The sequence below is a fragment of the Tympanuchus pallidicinctus genome, unplaced genomic scaffold (genome assembly GCF_026119805.1).
Source record: "Tympanuchus pallidicinctus isolate F22 unplaced genomic scaffold, pur_lepc_1.0 scaffold177, whole genome shotgun sequence".
Classification (NCBI taxonomy): Eukaryota; Metazoa; Chordata; class Aves; order Galliformes; family Phasianidae; genus Tympanuchus; species Tympanuchus pallidicinctus.
The window spans coordinates 21,651-41,810 of record NW_026294696.1 but is presented as its reverse complement, the minus strand read 5'-3'; the positions used below and the strand labels follow the sequence as shown (position 1 = coordinate 41,810).

General features: G+C 40.6%; 1 protein-coding gene and 1 long non-coding RNA gene across 55 annotated transcripts in view; one reads left to right on the top strand and one right to left on the bottom strand.

Annotated features, from left to right (window-relative positions):
• The first annotated feature begins 589 nt into the window (after positions 1 to 589).
• The window catches only part of LOC128078819 (uncharacterized), a 40,697-nt gene continuing 21,126 nt past the window's right edge, over positions 590 to 20,160 (top strand). For 31 of the 50 annotated variants that reach the window (XR_008205844.1, XR_008205841.1, XR_008205831.1 and 28 more), the window contains exons 1-4: positions 590 to 778; positions 8,394 to 8,434; positions 16,121 to 16,213; positions 18,972 to 19,053. This is a non-coding gene — a long non-coding RNA (uncharacterized LOC128078819). Of the gene's footprint in view, positions 779 to 902; positions 944 to 8,393; positions 8,435 to 8,515; positions 8,569 to 8,679; positions 9,154 to 16,120; positions 16,214 to 18,960; positions 19,054 to 20,160 lie in introns of those variants that run through there. The other 19 variants (XR_008205856.1, XR_008205852.1, XR_008205854.1 and 16 more) reach the window with 11 other exon arrangements.
• LOC128078818 (zinc finger CCCH domain-containing protein 11A-like) lies at positions 1,727 to 4,943 on the bottom strand. 5 transcript variants are annotated; one of them, XR_008205815.1, is made up of 8 exons: positions 4,579 to 4,943; positions 4,169 to 4,292; positions 3,669 to 3,731; positions 3,333 to 3,419; positions 2,736 to 3,050; positions 2,598 to 2,639; positions 2,337 to 2,410; positions 1,883 to 1,893 (listed from the first exon to the last, which is right to left on the bottom strand). XR_008205815.1 is itself a non-coding variant. In XM_052679397.1 (7 exons), exons 1-7 carry the CDS (start codon positions 4,921 to 4,923, stop codon positions 1,837 to 1,839), a joined length of 1,065 nt encoding a protein of 354 aa, XP_052535357.1. In that variant the 5' UTR covers positions 4,924 to 4,943; the 3' UTR covers positions 1,727 to 1,836. The 5 variants fall into 5 exon arrangements, 3 of the variants coding, with proteins under 3 accessions (XP_052535357.1, XP_052535358.1, XP_052535356.1); XM_052679397.1 differs by lacking the exon at positions 2,598 to 2,639 and having other exon boundaries at positions 1,727 to 1,893; XR_008205814.1 differs by having other exon boundaries at positions 2,598 to 3,050.

Genomic DNA, 20,160 nt, shown 5'->3' with positions numbered 1-20,160 from the left:
GTACCGATGGGAATGGGAGGGAGGCTGGACTGGATGATCTTGCAGGTCGTTTCCAACCTTGTGATTCTGTGTGATTCTGCGTGAACCCAACGAGATCCAGCCAGGTCAAATGTAGGGCGTTGCACCTGGGTCGGGGCAACCCCAGATGTGTGCAGGCTGGGAGAAGAACTCATGGAGGGCGGCCCTGCTGGGAAGGATTTCAGCATCCTGGCAGATGAAAAACTTCACCTGAGCCAGCAGTGAGAGCTGGGCTCGTTCAGCCTGGAGAAGAGAATGCTCTGGGGAGACCTGATGAGGCCTTGCAGTAATTAAATGGGAACTTATAAGCAGGAGGGAAAGGTGGTGCTATAAAGACTAAAAACCATAAAGACTGGAATGTCTTGAACCTCAACAAAAGAATTTCAAAAGTCAGATGGACTCTGCTATAGAAGCTTGTTATGTGAGAGCAAATCTGAGTGCAGGAAAATCAAAACCCTTTCGTGGTGACTTTGGTAAATAATGTGCAGCAAACACAGCAGGCATAATGTGTCCTGATTAACAAACAAACAGAAAAGGACAGGAGCCTGTATTGATGTCCGTGGCAGGGATTTCTATGAAAATAAGTGATATTTAAGGTTAAAAACAGGGATTTCTATGAAAATAAGCGATATTTTAGGTTAAAAACAGGGATTTCTGTGAAAATAAGCGATATTTTAGGTTAAAAACGGGGATTTCTATGAAAATAAGCAATATTTTAGGTTAAAAACGGGGATTTCTATGAAAATAAGCGATATTTCAGGTTAAAAACAGGGATTTCTGTGGAAATAAGCGATATTTTGGGATTGAAAACAGGGATTTCTGTGAAAATAAGCGATATTTCAGGTTAAAAACAGGGATTTCTGTGGAAATAAGCGATATTTAAGGTTAAAAACAGGGATTTCTATGAAAATAAGCGATATTTAATGTTAAAAACAGGGATTTCTGTGAAAATAAGCGATATTTTAGGGGAAAAACAGGGATTTCTATGAAAATAAGCGATATTTTAGGGGAAAAACAGGGATTTCTGTGAAAATAAGTGATATTTTAGGTTAAAAACAGGGATTTCTATGAAAATAAGCGATATTTTAGGGGAAAAACAGGGATTTCTAGGAAAATAAGCAATATGTTACGTGAGAGCAAATCTGACTGCAGGAAAATCAAAACACTTTCGTGGTGACTTTGGTAAATAACGTGCAGCAAACACAACAGGCATAATGTGTCCTGATTAACAAACAAACAGAAAAGGACAGGAGCCTGTATTGATGTCCGTGGCAGCAGAGGATCTTCCAGAAGAAGGAGGCAGCAGAACCTTACGCTCACACTGCAGTGCAGGAGCAGAAAACTACCGCGAAGCTCTGGGTTCCTCTTGGGAAGGCAAAACTGCACAGAGATGCTCCAGCTGGGTTTGGCAGTGCCCTCCCACCCTCAGATTTCCTGCACACAGCTTCACGCCGCTCCCCTTCACCCTGTCCTACCTCAGAGACCCAAGGAGCACTGATTTGGTACAAAGCACAGCAGCGTGGCGTTAAAATGCAAGTTGTGTTTTCATTGTCAGGGGTATTACAGCCCAGAGCTTGGAGCACTGCCTCCAAAAACCGTGCCAGGATGGCGGCTTGGTGCTCCGAAGCTGCAGAGGTTCTACTCTGGACCCGTAGTGGTGCAGCAGCTCATGGAATGCCGCGGGACAAATCAGGCTGTGCTCTTTGTCGATCTCTAATTTTTATTGACTACAACCAAACTCGTGGTGCCGAGTTGGCGGCACTCGGAACGCTGCCCTGTAACGCCGCGCTGCAGCGCTGCCTGCTGATGCTCGTCCTCTCAGTCGTTCAGCTGCAGCTTCTGCATCATCTCCACCAGGCTGTTCATGGCGGAGCGCTGGAAGGAAACGAGGCAAGTTAGAGGTAGGACAGGAGCAATCTGGGGAGATCTCCCTAAGCAGGGCTGATCAGGTCACTTCCAGAACGGCCCCATGCAGCACAGCACGTTCCTGCCGTTCAGGTCACTTCCCACAGCAGCTGCCTATGCTAAGATTCATGCTCTGCTGGGGGAATGAGGTTTCCAAGGTCGCAGTGCCCGACATGGCAAGGCTCTTTATGGCAGCAAAACCCTCCGGCCGTTACCAACATGCCCTTCTCAAGCCGGAGGAAGGCATCCAAGCTCCCCTGGGCAGCTCTCACTGACGGCTGATTTCCTCGAACGCACAGCTGGGTGCTTTTCTGTTACACTGCTTGCCCTGGGCTTCTGCAATATCTGCCATGTCTGACAGACGGAGGCGCTGAGCACAGCGAGAGCCGTGTCTGCGCTCACCAAGGACTCACCTCTGCTCGTGCAGCAGCAGCTCTCAGAGCAGCCTTCTTCTGTTCCACTCTTTTCTCTCTTTGTTGTCTTCTTGCTGTAAAGCAAGAATAAAACTGAATTCATTTTGTCTGCAGCAAAACTGCAGAAACACGGGTACCATAAAAACAGATGTCAGAAAAAAGACAAAGGAAATTGGAAGCCTCTCAGTGAATGACACTTCCAGTGGAAAGGTGCAGAAGACCACCATGGAGGGAACGGAAAGAGACGGGGTTACACGGCACCTCACTGCCTTGGGCCTTCGTAGGCTTCGACTCTTTTCCCCTCTGCAGAGAAGGAAAAAGCAAAGCAAACCCTCCGCAACTTCAGTGTTTGGTAAGGGCAGCACTGCCCTGCAGGGTGGTACCACAGCACCTGCTTACCTCTCAGCTTGGAGCTCCGTGCTGCAGCAGGCCCAGGCTGTGCTGCTGGAGCCGGCACGCTGCCTCCGCTCTGAGCCCTCGCTCTTTTGTTAGCAGGCAGCTGCGCTGCTGTTTGCTGCTCTGCTTCCAAGCCCTTGCGTTTGCCTCCAGCCAGGGACTGGGAGACAGAGCGGGGGCACACGGCAGGGGAAGGTCTTCTCCCTGAGCTGGGACCTGCTGCTGTGGGAAGCCCTCCAGCCTGGAGACGAGCTCTCTCAGAAAGGACCTCCTGCACTGCTTTCACGTAGATCTTGGCACTGGGCTCAGCACCTCTCTCTGGCAAGAAAAGAGAAGCAAGAAGATATGAGAGTGTGATACTGCTTTCAGTCTGCAAAATGGGCCACAGTGCTGGGACATCTCATCTGGAGTGGTCACGGATCTTAGGATCGCGGGTGAAGCGTGGGTTTGTGTTTCAAATCAGCACAGGAAAGGGAACTGTAAATCCCAGGGATTGAGACCCCAGGCAACACGCAGTGAGAACAGTCCCAGGAAGAACAGACAGGAAGCCGAGTTGGAAAGTCCGTGCACCAAACCCAGGCGCCTGCTGTGTCGCTGTACCTCTCTTGGGTGCCACGTCATGGTCTGTAGCTCCCCTCTGCCTTTCCGCAAGGCTGCGCTTCACAGGAAGGCCACCGGCATCAGATTCTGACAGAAAGGAAACAAGAAAGGCGTGAAGAGCAGCTCTTTGGAGGAAGACTTCAGCACAGTCAGACACAGAGTTCTGGTATGAAGCACAGTTGCTTCCAGTCGCCTTTCTGCTGATCCAACACTGTGCCACTTCTGCAGGCAGCACAGATGTGCAGCGTTCTTTCTTCCCTCCTCCATCACACACAGCCCTGCATGCAGCCCTATTCACAGGCAGCACCCACAGCACAGCTCACAGGAGCTTCTTACCAGAGGAGGCTTTCCGTTTCCCCCCTTGCCCAGCACCGTTCCATGGACGCGCAGGCTCCGCCCCTACAACAAAATACAATTTGCTGGTTTAACAGAAACCAGCGGCCTGTAGAAGTGTTGTCCTGTCAGCCCAAATCCACCCCAAAACAACAAAACCCCAAAGTCTCATTCTTCCTCAGATGGCAGCAGAACCCCGGTCTGCCCGACGGCTCTACGTTCAGCAGAGCAGAGGTGCATCACCAAACAGAACGCTATGAGGTACAGAAGTTGAGACACATTTTTTGGCTCTGAAAGGAATTCAGCCGACTCTAATTTGCATAATTTGCATAACTCTGCATTTATGTGCAGACTTCTGTCGCGCTGCTGCCATCAGCTGCCGCTGCCGGGCTCTCCAACGCTTCTACAGTGCCTTACTGGACATCCCCTGCAGCACTGCACTCAGAAGTAACACTCAACATTCATTCCTCCATCCTTCATGACAGAGGACTGCAGAAACTCACTTTTGCGTGGCAGTGAGGACGGCCCGTCCCCATCGCGTCCCTCTGTGCGCTGCCAGGCGCTGCTGGATCTCTGGCAGCCTGCTGGCTGCTGCTCCCAAACGGGGGGAACCGCGCCGCGCTGCTTCTGAGGAGAGAAAGGAAGAAACGTCGGTGGGGACGGGCAGCCAAGGTTTGCAGAGAGGCTCCTGATCGTGCCAGAGGTGGGGTATCAGTGCTGAGAGATCAGTTAGCACTAGGGGAAAACACAGCCTGAGCCACGTCCACGTCATCGGCCCGGGCTGACAGCAGTGAGCGCAAAACCCAGCTGGTTTTTGAGGTCACAAAGGACCGGTAGGGCTCCTCCTGCTGCACCCCTTCCCTTAAACATGAGAAAAAGGAAGAAACAGCACGCAAAAGAAAGCCAGGCATACCTTTCCTCTCACAGAGGAGGAATTGGAACCACGGTCATCTCCTTGCTGAGACATGATGGCTGAAGTGTCAGAGGAAGCCCAAGGTGTGAGGGTTCTCTCCACACCTCCCTCGCTCCTGGAAGGAGCTGGCTTCACTCGTTCTTCAGCTGCCTCGATCCCCGAGTTCTCCTTTTGGACAGGAACCCTACAGAAAGCACCAACAAGTGAAAAATCACGAGGAAGAAGCATTTTCCCAGCTTTCTTCTGCCATGCAATGGCATCTCCTGAGGAAGGCAGTGCTTGGAAATCAGCTGGCTGCAACAACCGCCTGCCCATCCCTAGCTGCAGCTGGAGCCTGACTGCCATGGCTTCTGTCACCAAGTGCCCCCAGGTCCCCCCCCAGGTCCCCCCCCAGGTCCCCTTTTCCCCCACCAATTGCCCGGCAGCAGTTTTCCAGGGGAGGAATGCCTTTTCATCATCCTCATTGAAACGTGGGACGGAATCTGAACAAGAACCCATTTTCCCTGGAAACAGCCGTTATTCAGAAGGGCACCGTTTGACCTGGCAACTCCTCCCCAGCCCAGCTTTTCAGCTGAGACCCCTCCCGACGACCAGCCAGCACCAACCCAGCTCACCTGGTCACTGCCCAGCCGGAGCGGTGCCCAGCTGACGCACAACGCCGCAGCGCTGCTCCCAGTGGGCTCTAAAGGAAGATCTCTCAATAAAAGCACAGAGCTCAATCTCGGTGTGCACCACGCTCACCAGAGCACCAGCTCTGCTCCCAGCTGGGGCACAAACGCTCCCAGCCCGGCAACCACTGTGACCTCAGCGAGTGCCTGCATCACCGCCGTGCTTTCATCATAAGCAAAGGAGTGGCCACCTCCCAGATCCACATTTGAGGAGACCAACACCGGGGTCACCCATGGGGTGAATTTAAGTGAAGTCATAGAATCATAGAATCGTAGAATCACCAAGGTTGGAAAAGACCTCCAAGCCCATCCAGTCCAACCGTTCCCCCATTCCCAACAGCTCCCACTGAACCACGTCTCTCAACACAGCATCCAGCCTTTCCTTGAACACCCCCAGGCTCGGTGACTCCACCACCTCCCTGGGCATCCATTGCAGTGCCTGACCGCCCTTTCTGAAAAGAAATACTTCCTAAAAGTAACTTAAAAGAGGTCAAATGACTTTAGTGCAGCCCAATAAAAACCGGGAAGGCCTCAGAGTGGTCAATGGTCCCATAGGAACCAGTAGAAAACAAAACCCAGTGCCAGCATCTCGGTCCCAGGGCAGTGCTGGCCTCCCCGGCGCTGTCTGGAGCTTTAGGCCCCTGGGCCGGTGCCGGCCTCTGCAGCTGGGCTGTGGCTTGAAGCCCCTGGGCTGGATCTCACATTTCGGGCTGTTCTTTTTGGCCCTTGGGCTGGCGCCAGCCTCTCTAACTGGGGCTGTGGCTGTGAGCCTCTGGGCTGGATGCAGCTTTTGGGGCTCTGGCCCAAAGCCACCAGGGCTGGTACCAGATTTTAAGAAAACAGCAGGACAGCCACCCAATGGGGTTATCTGAGGTAACAGAACAGAGAAATTAAGATGACTCTTGTGTAACCAGCCTGGGTCATCCTCTCGCTCAGGCACTGCATGATCAGACCCAGGAGATGCTGCCTCCAGATTGGAGGGCAGAAGGATTTTGGGCTTCCAAGCAATCAGCCAGCATTCGGATGAGTCAGCCCCCTGGTTTTTGTGAGGACAGACAAAGTGCATCTTGAAAAGCCATCTGGGCAAAGGCAGAACAGCTTTGTTCTTGGGCCGCAGCACTCCGTGGCCAGGCGCTGCCCAAACGCTGGGCCTGCATTTCCTCCTGGGCATCCACGCGTGCTCCGAGTCTGCTGCAGCTTTCTGCAGGGTCTGTGCCTTCCTGCTGAGGAGCTCCTCGTGTTCTTCTGCAGCTGCCCCCCAGCATCACTGCTGCCTCCTCTGGTGCCGTGCTGGGAGATGCAGCAGCGTCCATCAGCCTGCACTTCCTTCCTCCCAGCAGCAGCTGCTCCTGCACTGACCTCCATTCACACTGGATGCCGTCCACTTCCAGCGCCAGCTGACCTGCGAGACAGAGAAAGGAAATGTGGCATCGGCACAAATGCAGAAGCCCGAGGCTGTGCCACCACCACGTACTGCAGCCTTGGGAAGCCAGCTGCCACTGCAACCTTGGTCAGAAGTAAAGCAGGCGCCGTAAATTAAGAGTGACTTCTGAACTGAAGGAATTGCCACAGTCAGAAATAAATACTGAAATCGCTTACTGAACTGTAGGTGGTTACCTCTGGATTCTTTTGCTTTGGGGGAAATATGGACTTGGAATGGAAGGGTGCAAGAAAAACGAGGAGCACTTGGCAACTCAGGCAAACTGAGCAGTGCAGGGAAGATTGCTGCATTTCTTCTTCTCCTGGACCAGAAATGAATTTCCCTACCTGAAAATGAAAAGGGAAAAAGAGCCCGATGCAGAGTAGACACAACACAGTCTCACATCACAGAAAAGAATACGGAGGGCTCTTGTGGCACAAAGCTCAGGGCTGTAGAAATTAAGGGTGCCTCTGAACTTCAGAAGAAGACAGAAGACAAGGTGAAATGCAGAACAGCAGCACTTCCTGCAGAGCACATCACACAGCTGTAGGCACGGCCTGAGAGCTGACAGTCAGGTGAGAAAGGACAGCCTGACTGTGTGAACGCAGGGACAAGCTGCTCTCTTCTTCTGGGCCTTTGTTCAGTGAGGATTTCCCCCAAGAGCGCTGCTTTCTGCTCAGGCTGCTGCTGTCTCCAGCTGTTGGTCGCTTCCACTGCTGGACGCTGTGGAGATGAGGGGGTTTGGGGGGATGGGGGGGGACTTGGGGGTCAGATGAGGGGGTTTGGGGGGTTGGGGGGGGGGCTGAGGGGGGTTTGGGAGGGATTGCGGGGGAGGCTTGGGGGGGGATTTGGGGTCTTTGGGGGGTTCAAATTTGGGGTCTATGGGGGGGGTTGGGGGGGCCTTTTGGGGCCTTTGGGGGGCTTGGGGGGGATTTGGGGTCTTTGGAGGGGATTGAGGGGGGGTTTGGGGGGCCTTTGGGTGGCAGATGAGGGGGTTTGGGGGGCATTTGGGGGGGGATTTGGGAGGTTTGGGGGGGGTTTTGGGGTCATCCTGCTTTGGGCAAAGCCTGCTGGGTGAACTGCAAACCCAGGTCACAGCCACGAGAATCCAGCTGGTTGCTCTGAAAGGGCTCAGGGGCCACGCGTGGGATCCTTCCTGCTGCTGGTTCTCTCCGGGCAAGAAGCTCCACTCTCAGAGCAGCAGCCAAGAGCTGCAAGGCAGAGGAAGCTTCCAATCCCCGTGGATGTGGCTGTCTGTTAGGACAACAGCTGCCTGCTCTTCAGCAGGGTGATGTAGGTAACAAAACACGCAAGTCAGAGACGTAGTCAAGGAAATACGTAAAGCGGGGGCTGTCGAGGTCACCAGGCGTAACCAGGCGGAATCGGCGTGGGCCCCTCGCGTGGTCAGCAGTACTGTGACAGCCATCAGCCTCTGCGGGGGCTCCTGGACTCATGAGAAGCCATGATGAGGCACGGCAGGACGAGGCACGGCACACGGCTATGGGGCACAGAGAACCGCAGCAAGGCTGGTTGGGAGCACTGTGATATAAGGGACAACTCTAAGAAGAGGGAGCTGCTGGCAATAAGGGCCATTTGCCGCTCACCACGTTGGTGTGATAAAAGCGAGTGATTTGGATGGGGCTGTGAGAGCACTTCATGACGGGACATTGATCAGAGCTTGCCGAAGTAAAGGCAACAAATTTCTATGAAAATAAGCGATATTTAAGGTTAAAAACAGGGATTTCTATGAAAATAAGCGATATTTAAGGTTAAAAACCGGGATTTCTATGAAAATAAGCGATATTTCGGGGAAAAACAGGGATTTCTATGAAAATAAGCGATATTTTAGGTTAAAAACAGGGATTTCTATGAAAATAAGGGATATTTCAGGTTAAAAACAGGGATTTCTATGAAAATGAGTGATATTTTAGGGGAAAAACAGGGATTTCTATGAAAATAAGTGATATTTTAGGGGATGAACAGGGATTTCTGTGAAAATAAGCGATATTTAAGGTTAAAAACAGGGATTTCTGTGAAAATAAGCGATATTTTAGTGGAAAAACAGGGATTTCTGTGAAAATAAGCGATATTTAAGGTTAAAAACAGGGATTTCTATGAAAATAAGCGATATTTAAGGGGAAAAACAGGGATTTCTGTGAAAATAAGCGATATTTAATGGGAAAAACAGGGATTTCTGTGAAAATAAGCGATATTTAAGGGGAAAAACAGGGATTTCTGTGAAAATAAGCGATATTTTAGGGGAAAAGCAGGGATTTCTATGAAAATAAGCGATATTTTAGGGGAAAAACAGGGATTTCTGTGAAAATAAGCGATATTTTAGGGGAAAAACAGGGATTTCTGTGAAAATAAGCGATATTTTATGGGAAAAACAGGGATTTCTGAGAAAATAAGCGAAATTTTGGGGGAAAAACAGGGATTTCTGTGAAAATAAGCGATATTTTAGGGGAAAAACAGGGATTTCTATGAAAATAAGCGGTATTTTTTGGGAAAAACAGGGATTTCTGTGAAAATAAGCGATATTTAAGGGGAAAAACAGGGATTTCTGTGAAAATAAGCGATATTTAATGGGAAAAACAGGGATTTCTATGAAAATAAGCGATATTTTAGGGGAAAAACAGGGATTTCTATGAAAATAAGCGATATTTAAAGTGGAATAACACGGATTTCTATGAAAATAAGCGATATTTAAAGAAAAAAACAGGGACTTCTATGAAAATAAGCAATATTTTGGGGGAAAAACAGGGATTTCTATGAAAATAAGCGATATTTTAGGGGAAAAACCGGGATTTCTATGAAAATAAGCGATATTTTAGGGGAAAAACAGGGATTTCTATGAAAATAAGCGATATTTTAGGGGAAAAATAGGGATTTCTGTGAAAATAAGCGATATTTTATGGGAAAAACAGGGATTTCTGTGAAAATAAGCGATATTTTAGGGGAAAAACAGGGATTTCTATGAAAATAAGCAATATTTTTGGGGGAAAACAGGGATTTCTGGGAAAATAAGCGATATTTTAGGGGAGAAACAGGGATTTCTGAGAAAATAAGCGATATTTTAGGGGAAAAACAGGGATTTCTGTGAAAATAAGCGATATTTTAGGGGATAAACAGGGATTTCTATGAAAATAAGCGATATTTAAAGTGGAAAACCACGGATTTCTATGAAAATAAGCGATATTTAAGGGTTAAAAACAGGGATTTCTATGAAAATAAGCGATATTTAAAGAAAAAAACAGGGACTTCTATGAAAATAAGCAATATTTTAGGGGAAAAACAGGGATTTCTAGAAAAATAAGCGATATTTTAGGGGAAAAACTGGGATTTCTATGAAAATAAGCGATATTTTAGGGGAAAAACAGGGATTTCTGTGAAAATAAGAGATATTTAAGGGGAAAAACAGGGATTTCTGTGAAAATAAGCGATATTTTAGGGGAAAAACAGGGATTTCTAGAAAAATAAGCGATATTTTAGGGGAAAAACTGGGATTTCTATGAAAATAAGCGATATTTTAGGGGAAAAACAGGGATTTCTGTGAAAATAAGAGATATTTAAGGGGAAAAACAGGGATTTCTGTGAAAATAAGCGATATTTTAGGGGAAAAACAGGGATTTCTAGAAAAATAAGCGATATTTTAGGGGAAAAACTGGGATTTCTATGAAAATAAGCGATATTTTAGGGGAAAAACAGGGATTTCTGTGAAAATAAGAGATATTTAAGGGGAAAAACAGGGATTTCTGTGAAAATAAGCGATATTTTAGGGGAAAAACAGGGATTTCTATGAAAATAAGCGATATTTTAGGGGAAAAACAGGGATTTCTGGGAAAATAAGTGATATTTTAGGGGAGAAACAGGGATTTCTATGAAAATAAGCGATATTTTAGGGGAAAAACAGGGATTTCTGTGAAAATAAGCGATATTTAAGGGGAAAAACAGGGATTTCTATGAAAATAAGCGATATTTAAGGTTTAAAAACAGGGATTTCTAGGAAAATAAGTGATACTTAAGGGGAAAAACACGGATTTCTGTGAAAATAAGCGATATTTTAGGGGAAAAACAGGGATTTCTGTGAAAATAAGCGATAATTTATGGGAAAAACAGGGATATCTATGAAAATAAGCGATATTTTGGGTTAAAAACAGGGATTTCTGTGAAAATAAGCGATATTTAAGGGGAAAAACAGGGATTTCTATGAAAATAAGCGATATTTAAGGGGAAAACCAGGGATTTCTATGAAAAGAAGCGATATTTAAGGGTTAAAAACAGGGATTTCTATGAAAATAAGCGATATTTAAGGGGAAAAACAGGGATTTCTAGTAAAATATGCGATATTTTAGGGGAAAAACAGGGATTTCTGTGAAAATAAGTGATATTTAAGGGTTAAAAACAGGGATTTCTAGGAAAATAAGCGATATTTAAGGTGAAAAACAGGGATTTCTATGAAAATAAGCGATATTTAAGGGTGAAAAAAAGGGATTTCTATGAAAATAAGTGATACTTAAGGGGAAAAACAGGGATTTCTGTGAAAATAAGCGATATTTAAGGGGAAAAACAGGGATTTCTGTGAAAATAAGCGATATTTAAGGGGAAAAACAGGGATTTGTGTGAAAATAATCGATATTTTGGGGGAAAAACAGGGATTTCTATGAAAATAAGCTATATTTTGGGGGAAAAACAGGGATTTCTGTGAAAATAAGCGATATTTTAGGTTAAAAACAGGGATTTCTAGGAAAATAAGCAATATTTTAGGGGAAAAACAGGGATTTCTGTGAAAATAAGCGATATTTAAGGGTTAAAAACAGGGATTTCTATGAAAATAAGCGATATTTTAGGGGAAAAACAGGGATTTCTGTGAAAATAAGCGATATTTAAGGGGAAAAACAGGGATTTCTATGAAAATAAGCGATATTTTAGGGGAAAAACAGGGATTTCTATGAAAATAAGCGATATTTTAGGGGAAAAACAGGGATTTCTGTGAAAATAAGCGATATTTAAGGGGAAAAACAGGGATTTCTGTGAAAATAAGTGATACTTAAGGGGAAAAACAGGGATTTCTGTGAAAATAAGCGATATTTAAGGGGAAAAACAGGGATTTCTGTGAAAATAAGCGATATTTAAGGGTTAAAAACAGGGATTTCTATGAAAATAAGCGATATTTAAAGTGGAAAAACAGGAATTTCTATGAAAATAAGCGATATTTTGGGGTTAAAACCAGGGATTTCTATGAAAATAAGCGATATTTAAGGGGATAAACAGGGATTTCTGTGAAAATAAGCGATATTTAAAGTCGAAAAACAGGGATTTCTATGAAAATAAGCGATATTTAAAGTGGAAAAACAGGGATTTCTATGAAAATAAGCGATATTTAAGGGTTAAAAACAGGGATTTCTGTGAAAATAAGCGATATTTTAGGGGAAAAACAGGGATTTGTATGAAAATAAGCGATATTTTAGGGGAATAACAGGGATTTCTGTGAAAATAAGCGATATTTAAGGGGAAAAACAGGGATTTCTGTGAAAATAAGCGATATTTCAGGTGAAAAACAGGGATTTCTGTGAAAATAAGCGATATTTCAGGGGAAAAACAGGGATTTCTATGAAAATAAGCGATATTTAAGGGGAAAAAGGGATTTCTATGAAAATAAGCGATATTTAAGGGTTAAAAACAGGGATTTCTATGAAAATAAGCGATATTTAAGGGTTAAAAACAGGGATTTCTATGAAAATAAGCGATATTTAAAGAAAAAAACAGGGATTTCTATGAAAATAAGCAATATTTTAGGGGAAAAACAGGGATTTCTGTGAAAATAAGCGATATTTTTTGAGAAAAAGAGGGATTTCTATGAAAATAAGCGATATTTTGGGGGAAAAACAGGGATTTCAGTGAAAATAAGCGATATTTTAGGGGAAAAACAGGGATTTCTGTGAAAATAAGCAATATTTTAGGGGAAAAACAGGGATTTCTATGAATATATGCGATATTTAATGGGATAAACAGGGATTTCTGTGAAAATAAGCGATATTTTAGGGGAAAAACAGGGATTTCTATGAAAATAAGCGATATTTAAGGGTTAAAAACAGGGATTTCTATGAAAATAAGCGATATTTAAGGGTTAAAAACAGGGATTTCTATGAAAATAAGCGATATTTAATGGTTAAAAACAGGGATTTCTATGAAAATAAGCAATATTTTAGGGGAAAAACAGGGATTTCTGTGAAAATAAGCGATATTTTTTGAGAAAAACAGGGATTTCTATGAAAATAAGCGATATTTTGGGGGAAAAACAGGGATTTCAGTGAAAATAAGCGATATTTCAGGGGAAAAACAGGGATTTCTGTGAAAATAAGCGATATTTAAGGGGAAAAACAGGAATTTCTGTGAAAATAAGCGATATTTTAGGGGAAAAACAGGGATTTGTATGAAAATAAGCGATATTTTAGGGGAATAACAGGGATTTCTGTGAAAATAAGCGATATTTTAGGGGAAAAACAGGGATTTGTATGAAAATAAGCGATATTTTAGGGGAATAACAGGGATTTCTGTGAAAATAAGCGATATTTTAGGGGAAAAACAGGGATTTCTGTGAAAATAAGCGATATTTCAGGGGAAAAACAGGGATTTCTGTGAAAATAAGCGATATTTCAGGGGAAAAACAGGGATTTCTATGAAAATAAGCGATATTTAAGGGGAAAAAGGGATTTCTATGAAAATAAGCGATATTTAAGGGGAAAAACAGGGATTTCTATGAAAATAAGCGATATTTTAGGGGAAAAACAGGGATTTCTGTGAAAATAAGCGATATTTAAGGCGAAAAACAGGGATTTCTGTGAAAATAAGCGATATTTTAGGGGAAAAACAGGGATTTCTATGAAAATATGCGATATTTTAGGGGAAAAACAGGGATTTCTGTGAAAATAAGCGATATTTAAGGGTTAAAAACAGGGATTTCTATGAAAATTGGCAATATTTTGGGGGAAAAACAGGGATTTCTGTGAAAATAAGCGATATTTTAGGGGAAAAACAGGGATTTCTATGAAAATAAGCGATATTTAAGGGTTAAAAACAGGGATTTCTATGAAAATAAGCGATATTTTAGGAGAAAAAAACAGGGATTTCTGTGAAAATAAGCAATATTTTAGGGGAAAAACAGGGATTTCTGTGAAAATAAGCGATATTTTTTAGAGAAAAACAGGGATTTCTATGAAAATAAGCGTTATTTTGGGGGAAAAACAGGGATTTCTGTGAAAATAAGCGATATTTTGGGGGAAAAACAGGGATTTCTGTTTTAAATATCGCTTATTTTCAAAGAATAAATGAAAATAAGCGATATTTTAGGGGAAAAACAGGGATTTCTGTTAAAATAAGTGATATTTTAGGGGAAAAACAGGGATTTCTGTGAAAATAAGCGATATTTTAGAGGAAAAACAGGGTTTTCTGTGAAAATAAGGGATATTTTAGGGGAAAAACAGGGATTTCTATGAAAATAAGCGATAGTTAAGGGGAAAAAACAGGGATTTCTATGAAAATAAGCAATATTTTAGGGGAAAAACAGGGATTTCTGTGAAAATAAGCGATATTTTAGGGGAAAAACAGGGATTTCTGTGAAAATAAGCGATATGTTAGGGGAAAAACAGGGATTTCTGTGAAAATAAGAGACATTTTAGGGGAAAAACAGGGATTTCTATGAAAATAAGCGATATTTATGGTTTAAAAACAGGGATTTCTATGAAAATAAGCGATATTAAAGGGTTAAAATCAGGGATTTCTATGAAAATAAGCGATATTTAAGGGGAAAAACAGGGATTTCTGTGAAAATAAGCGATATTTAAAGGGAAAAACAGGGATTTCTGTGAAAATAAGCGATATTTTAGGGGAGAAACAGGGATTTCTGTTAAAATAAGTGATATTTTAGGGGAAAAACAGGGATTTCTGTGAAAATAAGCGATATTTAATGGGGAAAAACAGGGATTTGTGTGAAAATAAGCGATATTTTAGGGGAAAAACAGGGATTTCTATGAAAATAAGCAATATTTTGGGGGAAAAACAGGGATTTCTGTGAAAATAAGCGATATTTAAGGGTTAAAAACAGGGATTTCTAGGAAAATAAGCGATATTTTAGGGGAAAGACAGGGATTTCTATGAAAATAAGCGATATTTAAGGGGAAAAACAGGGATTTCTATGAAAATAAGCGATATTTTAGGGGAAAAACAGGGATTTCTATGAAAATAAGCGATATTTTAGGGGAAAAACAGGGATTTCTGTGAAAATAAGCGATATTTCAGGGGAAAAACAGGGATTTCTATGAAAATAAGCGATATTTAAAGTGGAAAAACAGGGATTTCTATGAAAATAAGCGATATTTTGGGGTTAAAACCAGGGATTTCTATGAAAATAAGCGATATTTAAGGTTAAAAACAGGGATTTCTGTGAAAATAAGCGATATTTAAGGGGAAAAACAGGGATTTCTGTGAAAATAAGCGATATTTAAGGGTTAAAAACAGGGATTTCTATGAAAATAAGCGATATTTTAGGGGAAAAACAGGGATTTCTATGAAAATAAGCGATATTTAAGGGTTAAAAACAGGGATTTCTGTGAAAATAAGCAATATTTTAGGGGAAAAACAGGGATTTCTATGAAAATAAGCGATATTTTAGGGGATAAACAGGGATTTCTGTGAAAATAAGCGATATTTTAGGGGATAAACAGGGATTTCTATGAAAATAAGCAATATTTTAGGGGAAAAACAGGGATTTCTGTGTAAATAAGCGATATTTTAAAGGGAACAACAGGGATTTCTGTGAAAATATGCGATATTTTAGGGGAAAAACAGGGATTTCTGTGAAAATAAGCGATATTTAAGGGGAAAAACAGGGATTTCTGTGAAAATAAGTGATATTTTATGGGAAAAACAGGGATTTCTATGAAAATAAGCGACATTTAAGGGGAAAAACAGGGATTTCTATGAAAATAAGCGATATTTTAGGGGAAAAACAGGTATTTCTATGAAAATAAGCGATATTTTAGGGGAAAAACAGGGATTTCTGTGAAAATAAGCGATATTTAAGGCGAAAAACAGGGATTTCTGTGAAAATAAGCAATATTTTAGGGGAAAAACAGGGATTTCTATGAAAATAGATATTTAAAGTGGAAAAACAGGCATTTCTATGAAAATAAGCGATATTTAAGGGGATAAACAGGGATTTCTGTGAAAATAAGCGATATTTAAAGTGGAAAAACAGGGATTTCTATGAAAATAAGCGATATTTTAGGGTTAAATACAGGGATTTCTGTGAAAATAAGAGATATTTTAGGGGAAAAACAGGGATTTCTGTGAAAATAAGCGATATGTTAGGGGAAAAACAGGGATTTCTGTGAAAATAAGCGATATTTAAGGGGAAAAACAGGGATTTCTGTGAAAATAAGTGATATTTTAGGGGAAAAACAGGGATTTCTATGAAAATAAGCGACATTTAAGGGGAAAAACAGGGATTTCTATGAAAATAAGCGATATTTTAGGGGAAAAACAGGTATTTCTATGAAAATAAGCGATATTTTAGGGGAAAAACAGGGATTTCTGTGAAAATAAGCGATATTTAAGGCGAAAAACAGGGATTTCTGTGAAAATAAGCAATATTTAAGGTTTAAAAACAGGGATTTCTATGAAAATAGATATTTAAAGTGGACAAACAGGCATTTCTATGAAAATAAGCGATATTTAAGGGGATAAACAGGGATTTCTGTGAAAATAAGCGATATTTAAAGTGGAAAAACAGGGATTTCTATGAAAATAAGCGATATTTTAGGGTTAAATACAGGGATTTCTGTGAAAATAAGAGATATTTTAGGGGAAAAACAGGGATTTCTGTGAAAATAAGCGATATGTTAGGGGAAAAACAGGGATTTCTGTGAAAATAAGCGATATTTCAGGGGAAAAACAGGGATTTCTATGAATATATGCGATATTTTAGGGGAAAAACAGTGATTTCTGTGAAAATAAGCGATATTTTATGTTAAAAACAGGGATTTCTATTAAAATTGGCAATATTTTGGGGGAAAAACAGGGATTTCTTTGAAAATAAGCGATATTTAAGGGGAAAAACAGGGATTTCTATGAAAATAAGCGATATTTAAGGGTTAAAAACAGGGATTTCTATGAAAATAAGCGATATTTAAAGAAAAAAACAGGGATTTCTGTGAAAATAAGCAATATTTTAGGGGAAAAACAGGGATTTCTGTGAAAACAAGCGATATTTTTTGAGAAAAACAGGGATTTCTATGAAAATAAGCGATATTTTGGGGGAAAAACAGGGATTTCTGTGAAAATAAGCGATATTTTAGGGGAAAAACAGGGATTTCTGTGAAAATAAGCGATATTTAAGGGGAAAAACAGGAATTTCTGTGAAAATAAGCGATATTTTAGGGGAAAAACAGGGATTTCTATGAATATATGCGATATTTAAGGGGATAAACAGGGATTTCTGTGAAAATAAGCGATATTTTAGGGGAAAAACAGGGATTTCTATGAAAATAAGCGATATTTTAGGGGAAAAACAGGGATTTCTATGAAAATAAGCGATATTTCAGGGGAAAAACAGGGATTTCTGTGAAAATAAGCGATATTTAAAGTGGAAAAACAGGGATTTCTGTGAAAATAAGCGATATTTAAGGGGAAAAACAGGGATTTCTGTGAAAATAAGCAATATTTTAGGGGAAAAACAGGGATTTCTATGAATATAAGCGATATTTAAACTGGAAAAACAGGGATTTCTATGAAAATAAGCGATATTTTAGGGGAAAAACAGGGATTTCTATGAAAATATGCGATATTTAAAGAAAAAAACAGGGATTTCTGTGAAAATAAGCGATATTTTAGGGGATAAACAGGGATTTCTGTGAAAATAAGCGATATTTTGGGGGAAAAACAGGGATTTCTGTGAAAATAAGCGATATTTAAGGGGAAAAACAGGGATTTGTATGAAAATAAGCGATATTTAAGGGTTAAAAACAGGGATTTCTATGAAAATAAGCAATATTTTAGGAGAAAAAAACAGGGATTTCTGTGAAAATAAGCGATATTTTTTAGAGAAAAACAGGGATTTCTATGAAAATAAGCGTTATTTTGGGGGAAAAACAGGGATTTCTGTGAAAATAAGCGATATTTTGGGGGAAAAACAGGGATTTCTGTGAAAATAAGCGATATTTTAGGGGAAAAACAGGGATTTCTGTGAAAATAAGCGATATTTCAGGGGAAAAACAGGGATTTCTGTGAAAATAAGCGATATTTTAGGGGAAAAACAGGGATTTCTATGAAAATAAGCGATATTGAAGGGGAAAAAGGGATTTCTATGAAAATAAGCGATATTTAAGGGTTAAAAACAGGGATTTCTATGAAAATAAGCGATATTTAAGGGTTAAAAACAGGGATTTCTATGAAAATAAGCGATATTTAAAGAAAAAAACAAGGATTTCTATGAAAATAAGCAATATTTTAGGGGAAAAACAGGGATTTCTGTGAAAATAAGCGATATTTTTTGAGAAAAAGAGGGATTTCTATGAAAATAAGCGATATTTTGGGGGAAAAACAGGGATTTCAGTGAAAATAAGCGATATTTTAGGGGAAAAACAGGGATTTCTGTGAAAATAAGCGATATTTAAGGGGAAAAACAGGAATTTCTGTGAAAATAAGCGATATTTTAGGGGAAAAACAGGGATTTCTATGAATATATGCGATATTTAAGGGGAAAAACAGGGATTTCTATGAAAATAAGCGATATTTAAGGGGAAAAACAGGGATTTCTATGAAAATAAGCGATATTTAATGGGAAAAACAGGGATTTCTATGAAAATAAGCGATATTTTAGGGGAAAAACAGGGATTTCTGTGAAAATAAGCGATATTTTAGGGGAAAAACAGGGATTTCTATGAAAATAAGCGATATTTAAGGGGATAAACAGGGATTTCTGTGAAAATAAGCGATATTTAAAGTGGAAAAACAGGGATTTCTATGAAAATAAGCGATATTTAAGGGGATAAACAGGGATTTCTGTGAAAATAAGCGATATTTAAAGTGGAAAAACAGGGATTTCTATGAAAATAAGCGATATTTTAGGGTTAAATACAGGGATTTCTGTGAAAATAAGAGATATTTTAGGGGAAAAACAGGGATTTCTGTGAAAATAAGCGATATGTTAGGGGAAAAACAGGGATTTCTGTGAAAATAAGCGATATTTAAGGGGAAAAACAGGGATTTCTGTGAAAATAAGTGATATTTTAGGGGAAAAACAGGGATTTCTATGAAAATAAGCGACATTTAAGGGGAAAAACAGGGATTTCTATGAAAATAAGCGATATTTTAGGGGAAAAACAGGTATTTCTATGAAAATAAGCGATATTTTAGGGGAAAAACAGGGATTTCTGTGAAAATAAGTGATATTTAAGGCGAAAAACAGGGATTTCTGTGAAAATAAGCAATATTTAAGGTTTAAAAACAGGGATTTCTATGAAAATAGATATTTAAAGTGGAAAAACAGGCATTTCTATGAAAATAAGCGATATTTAAGGGGATAAACAGGGATTTCTGTGAAAATAAGCGATATTTAAATTGGAAAAACAGGGATTTCTATGAAAATAAGCGATATTTTAGGGTTAAATACAGGGATTTCTGTGAAAATAAGAGATATTTTAGGGGAAAAACAGGGATTTCTGTGAAAATAAGCGATATGTTAGGGGAAAAACAGGGATTTCTGTGAAAATAAGCGATATTTAAGGGGAAAAACAGGGATTTCTATGAATATATGCGATATTTTAGGGGAAAAACAGGGATTTCTGTGAAAATAAGCGATATTTTATGTTAAAAACAGGGATTTCTATTAAAATTGGCAATATTTTGGGGGAAAAACAGGGATTTCTTTGAAAATAAGCGATATTTAAGGGGAAAAACAGGGATTTCTGTGAAAATAAGCGATATTTAAGGGTTAAAAACAGGGATTTCTATGAAAATAAGCGATATTTAAGGGTTAAAAACAGGGATTTCTATGAAAATAAGCGATATTTAAAGAAAAAAACAGGGATTTCTGTGAAAATAAGCAATATTTTAGGGGAAAAACAGGGATTTCTGTGAAAACAAGCGATATTTTTTGAGAAAAACAGGGATTTCTATGAAAATAAGCGATATTTTGGGGGAAAAACAGGGATTTCAGTGAAAATAAGCGATATTTCAGGGGAAAAACAGGGATTTCTGTGAAAATAAGCAATATTTAATGGGAAAAACAGGGATTTCTATGAAAATAAGCGATATTTAAAGTGGAAAAACAGGGATTTCTGTGAAAATAAGCAATATTTAATGGGAAAAACAGGGATTTCTATGAAAATAAGCGATATTTAATGGGAAAAACAGAGATTTCTATGAAAATAAGCGATATTTAAACTGGAAAAACAGGGATTTCTGTGAAAATAAGCGATATTTAAGGGTTAA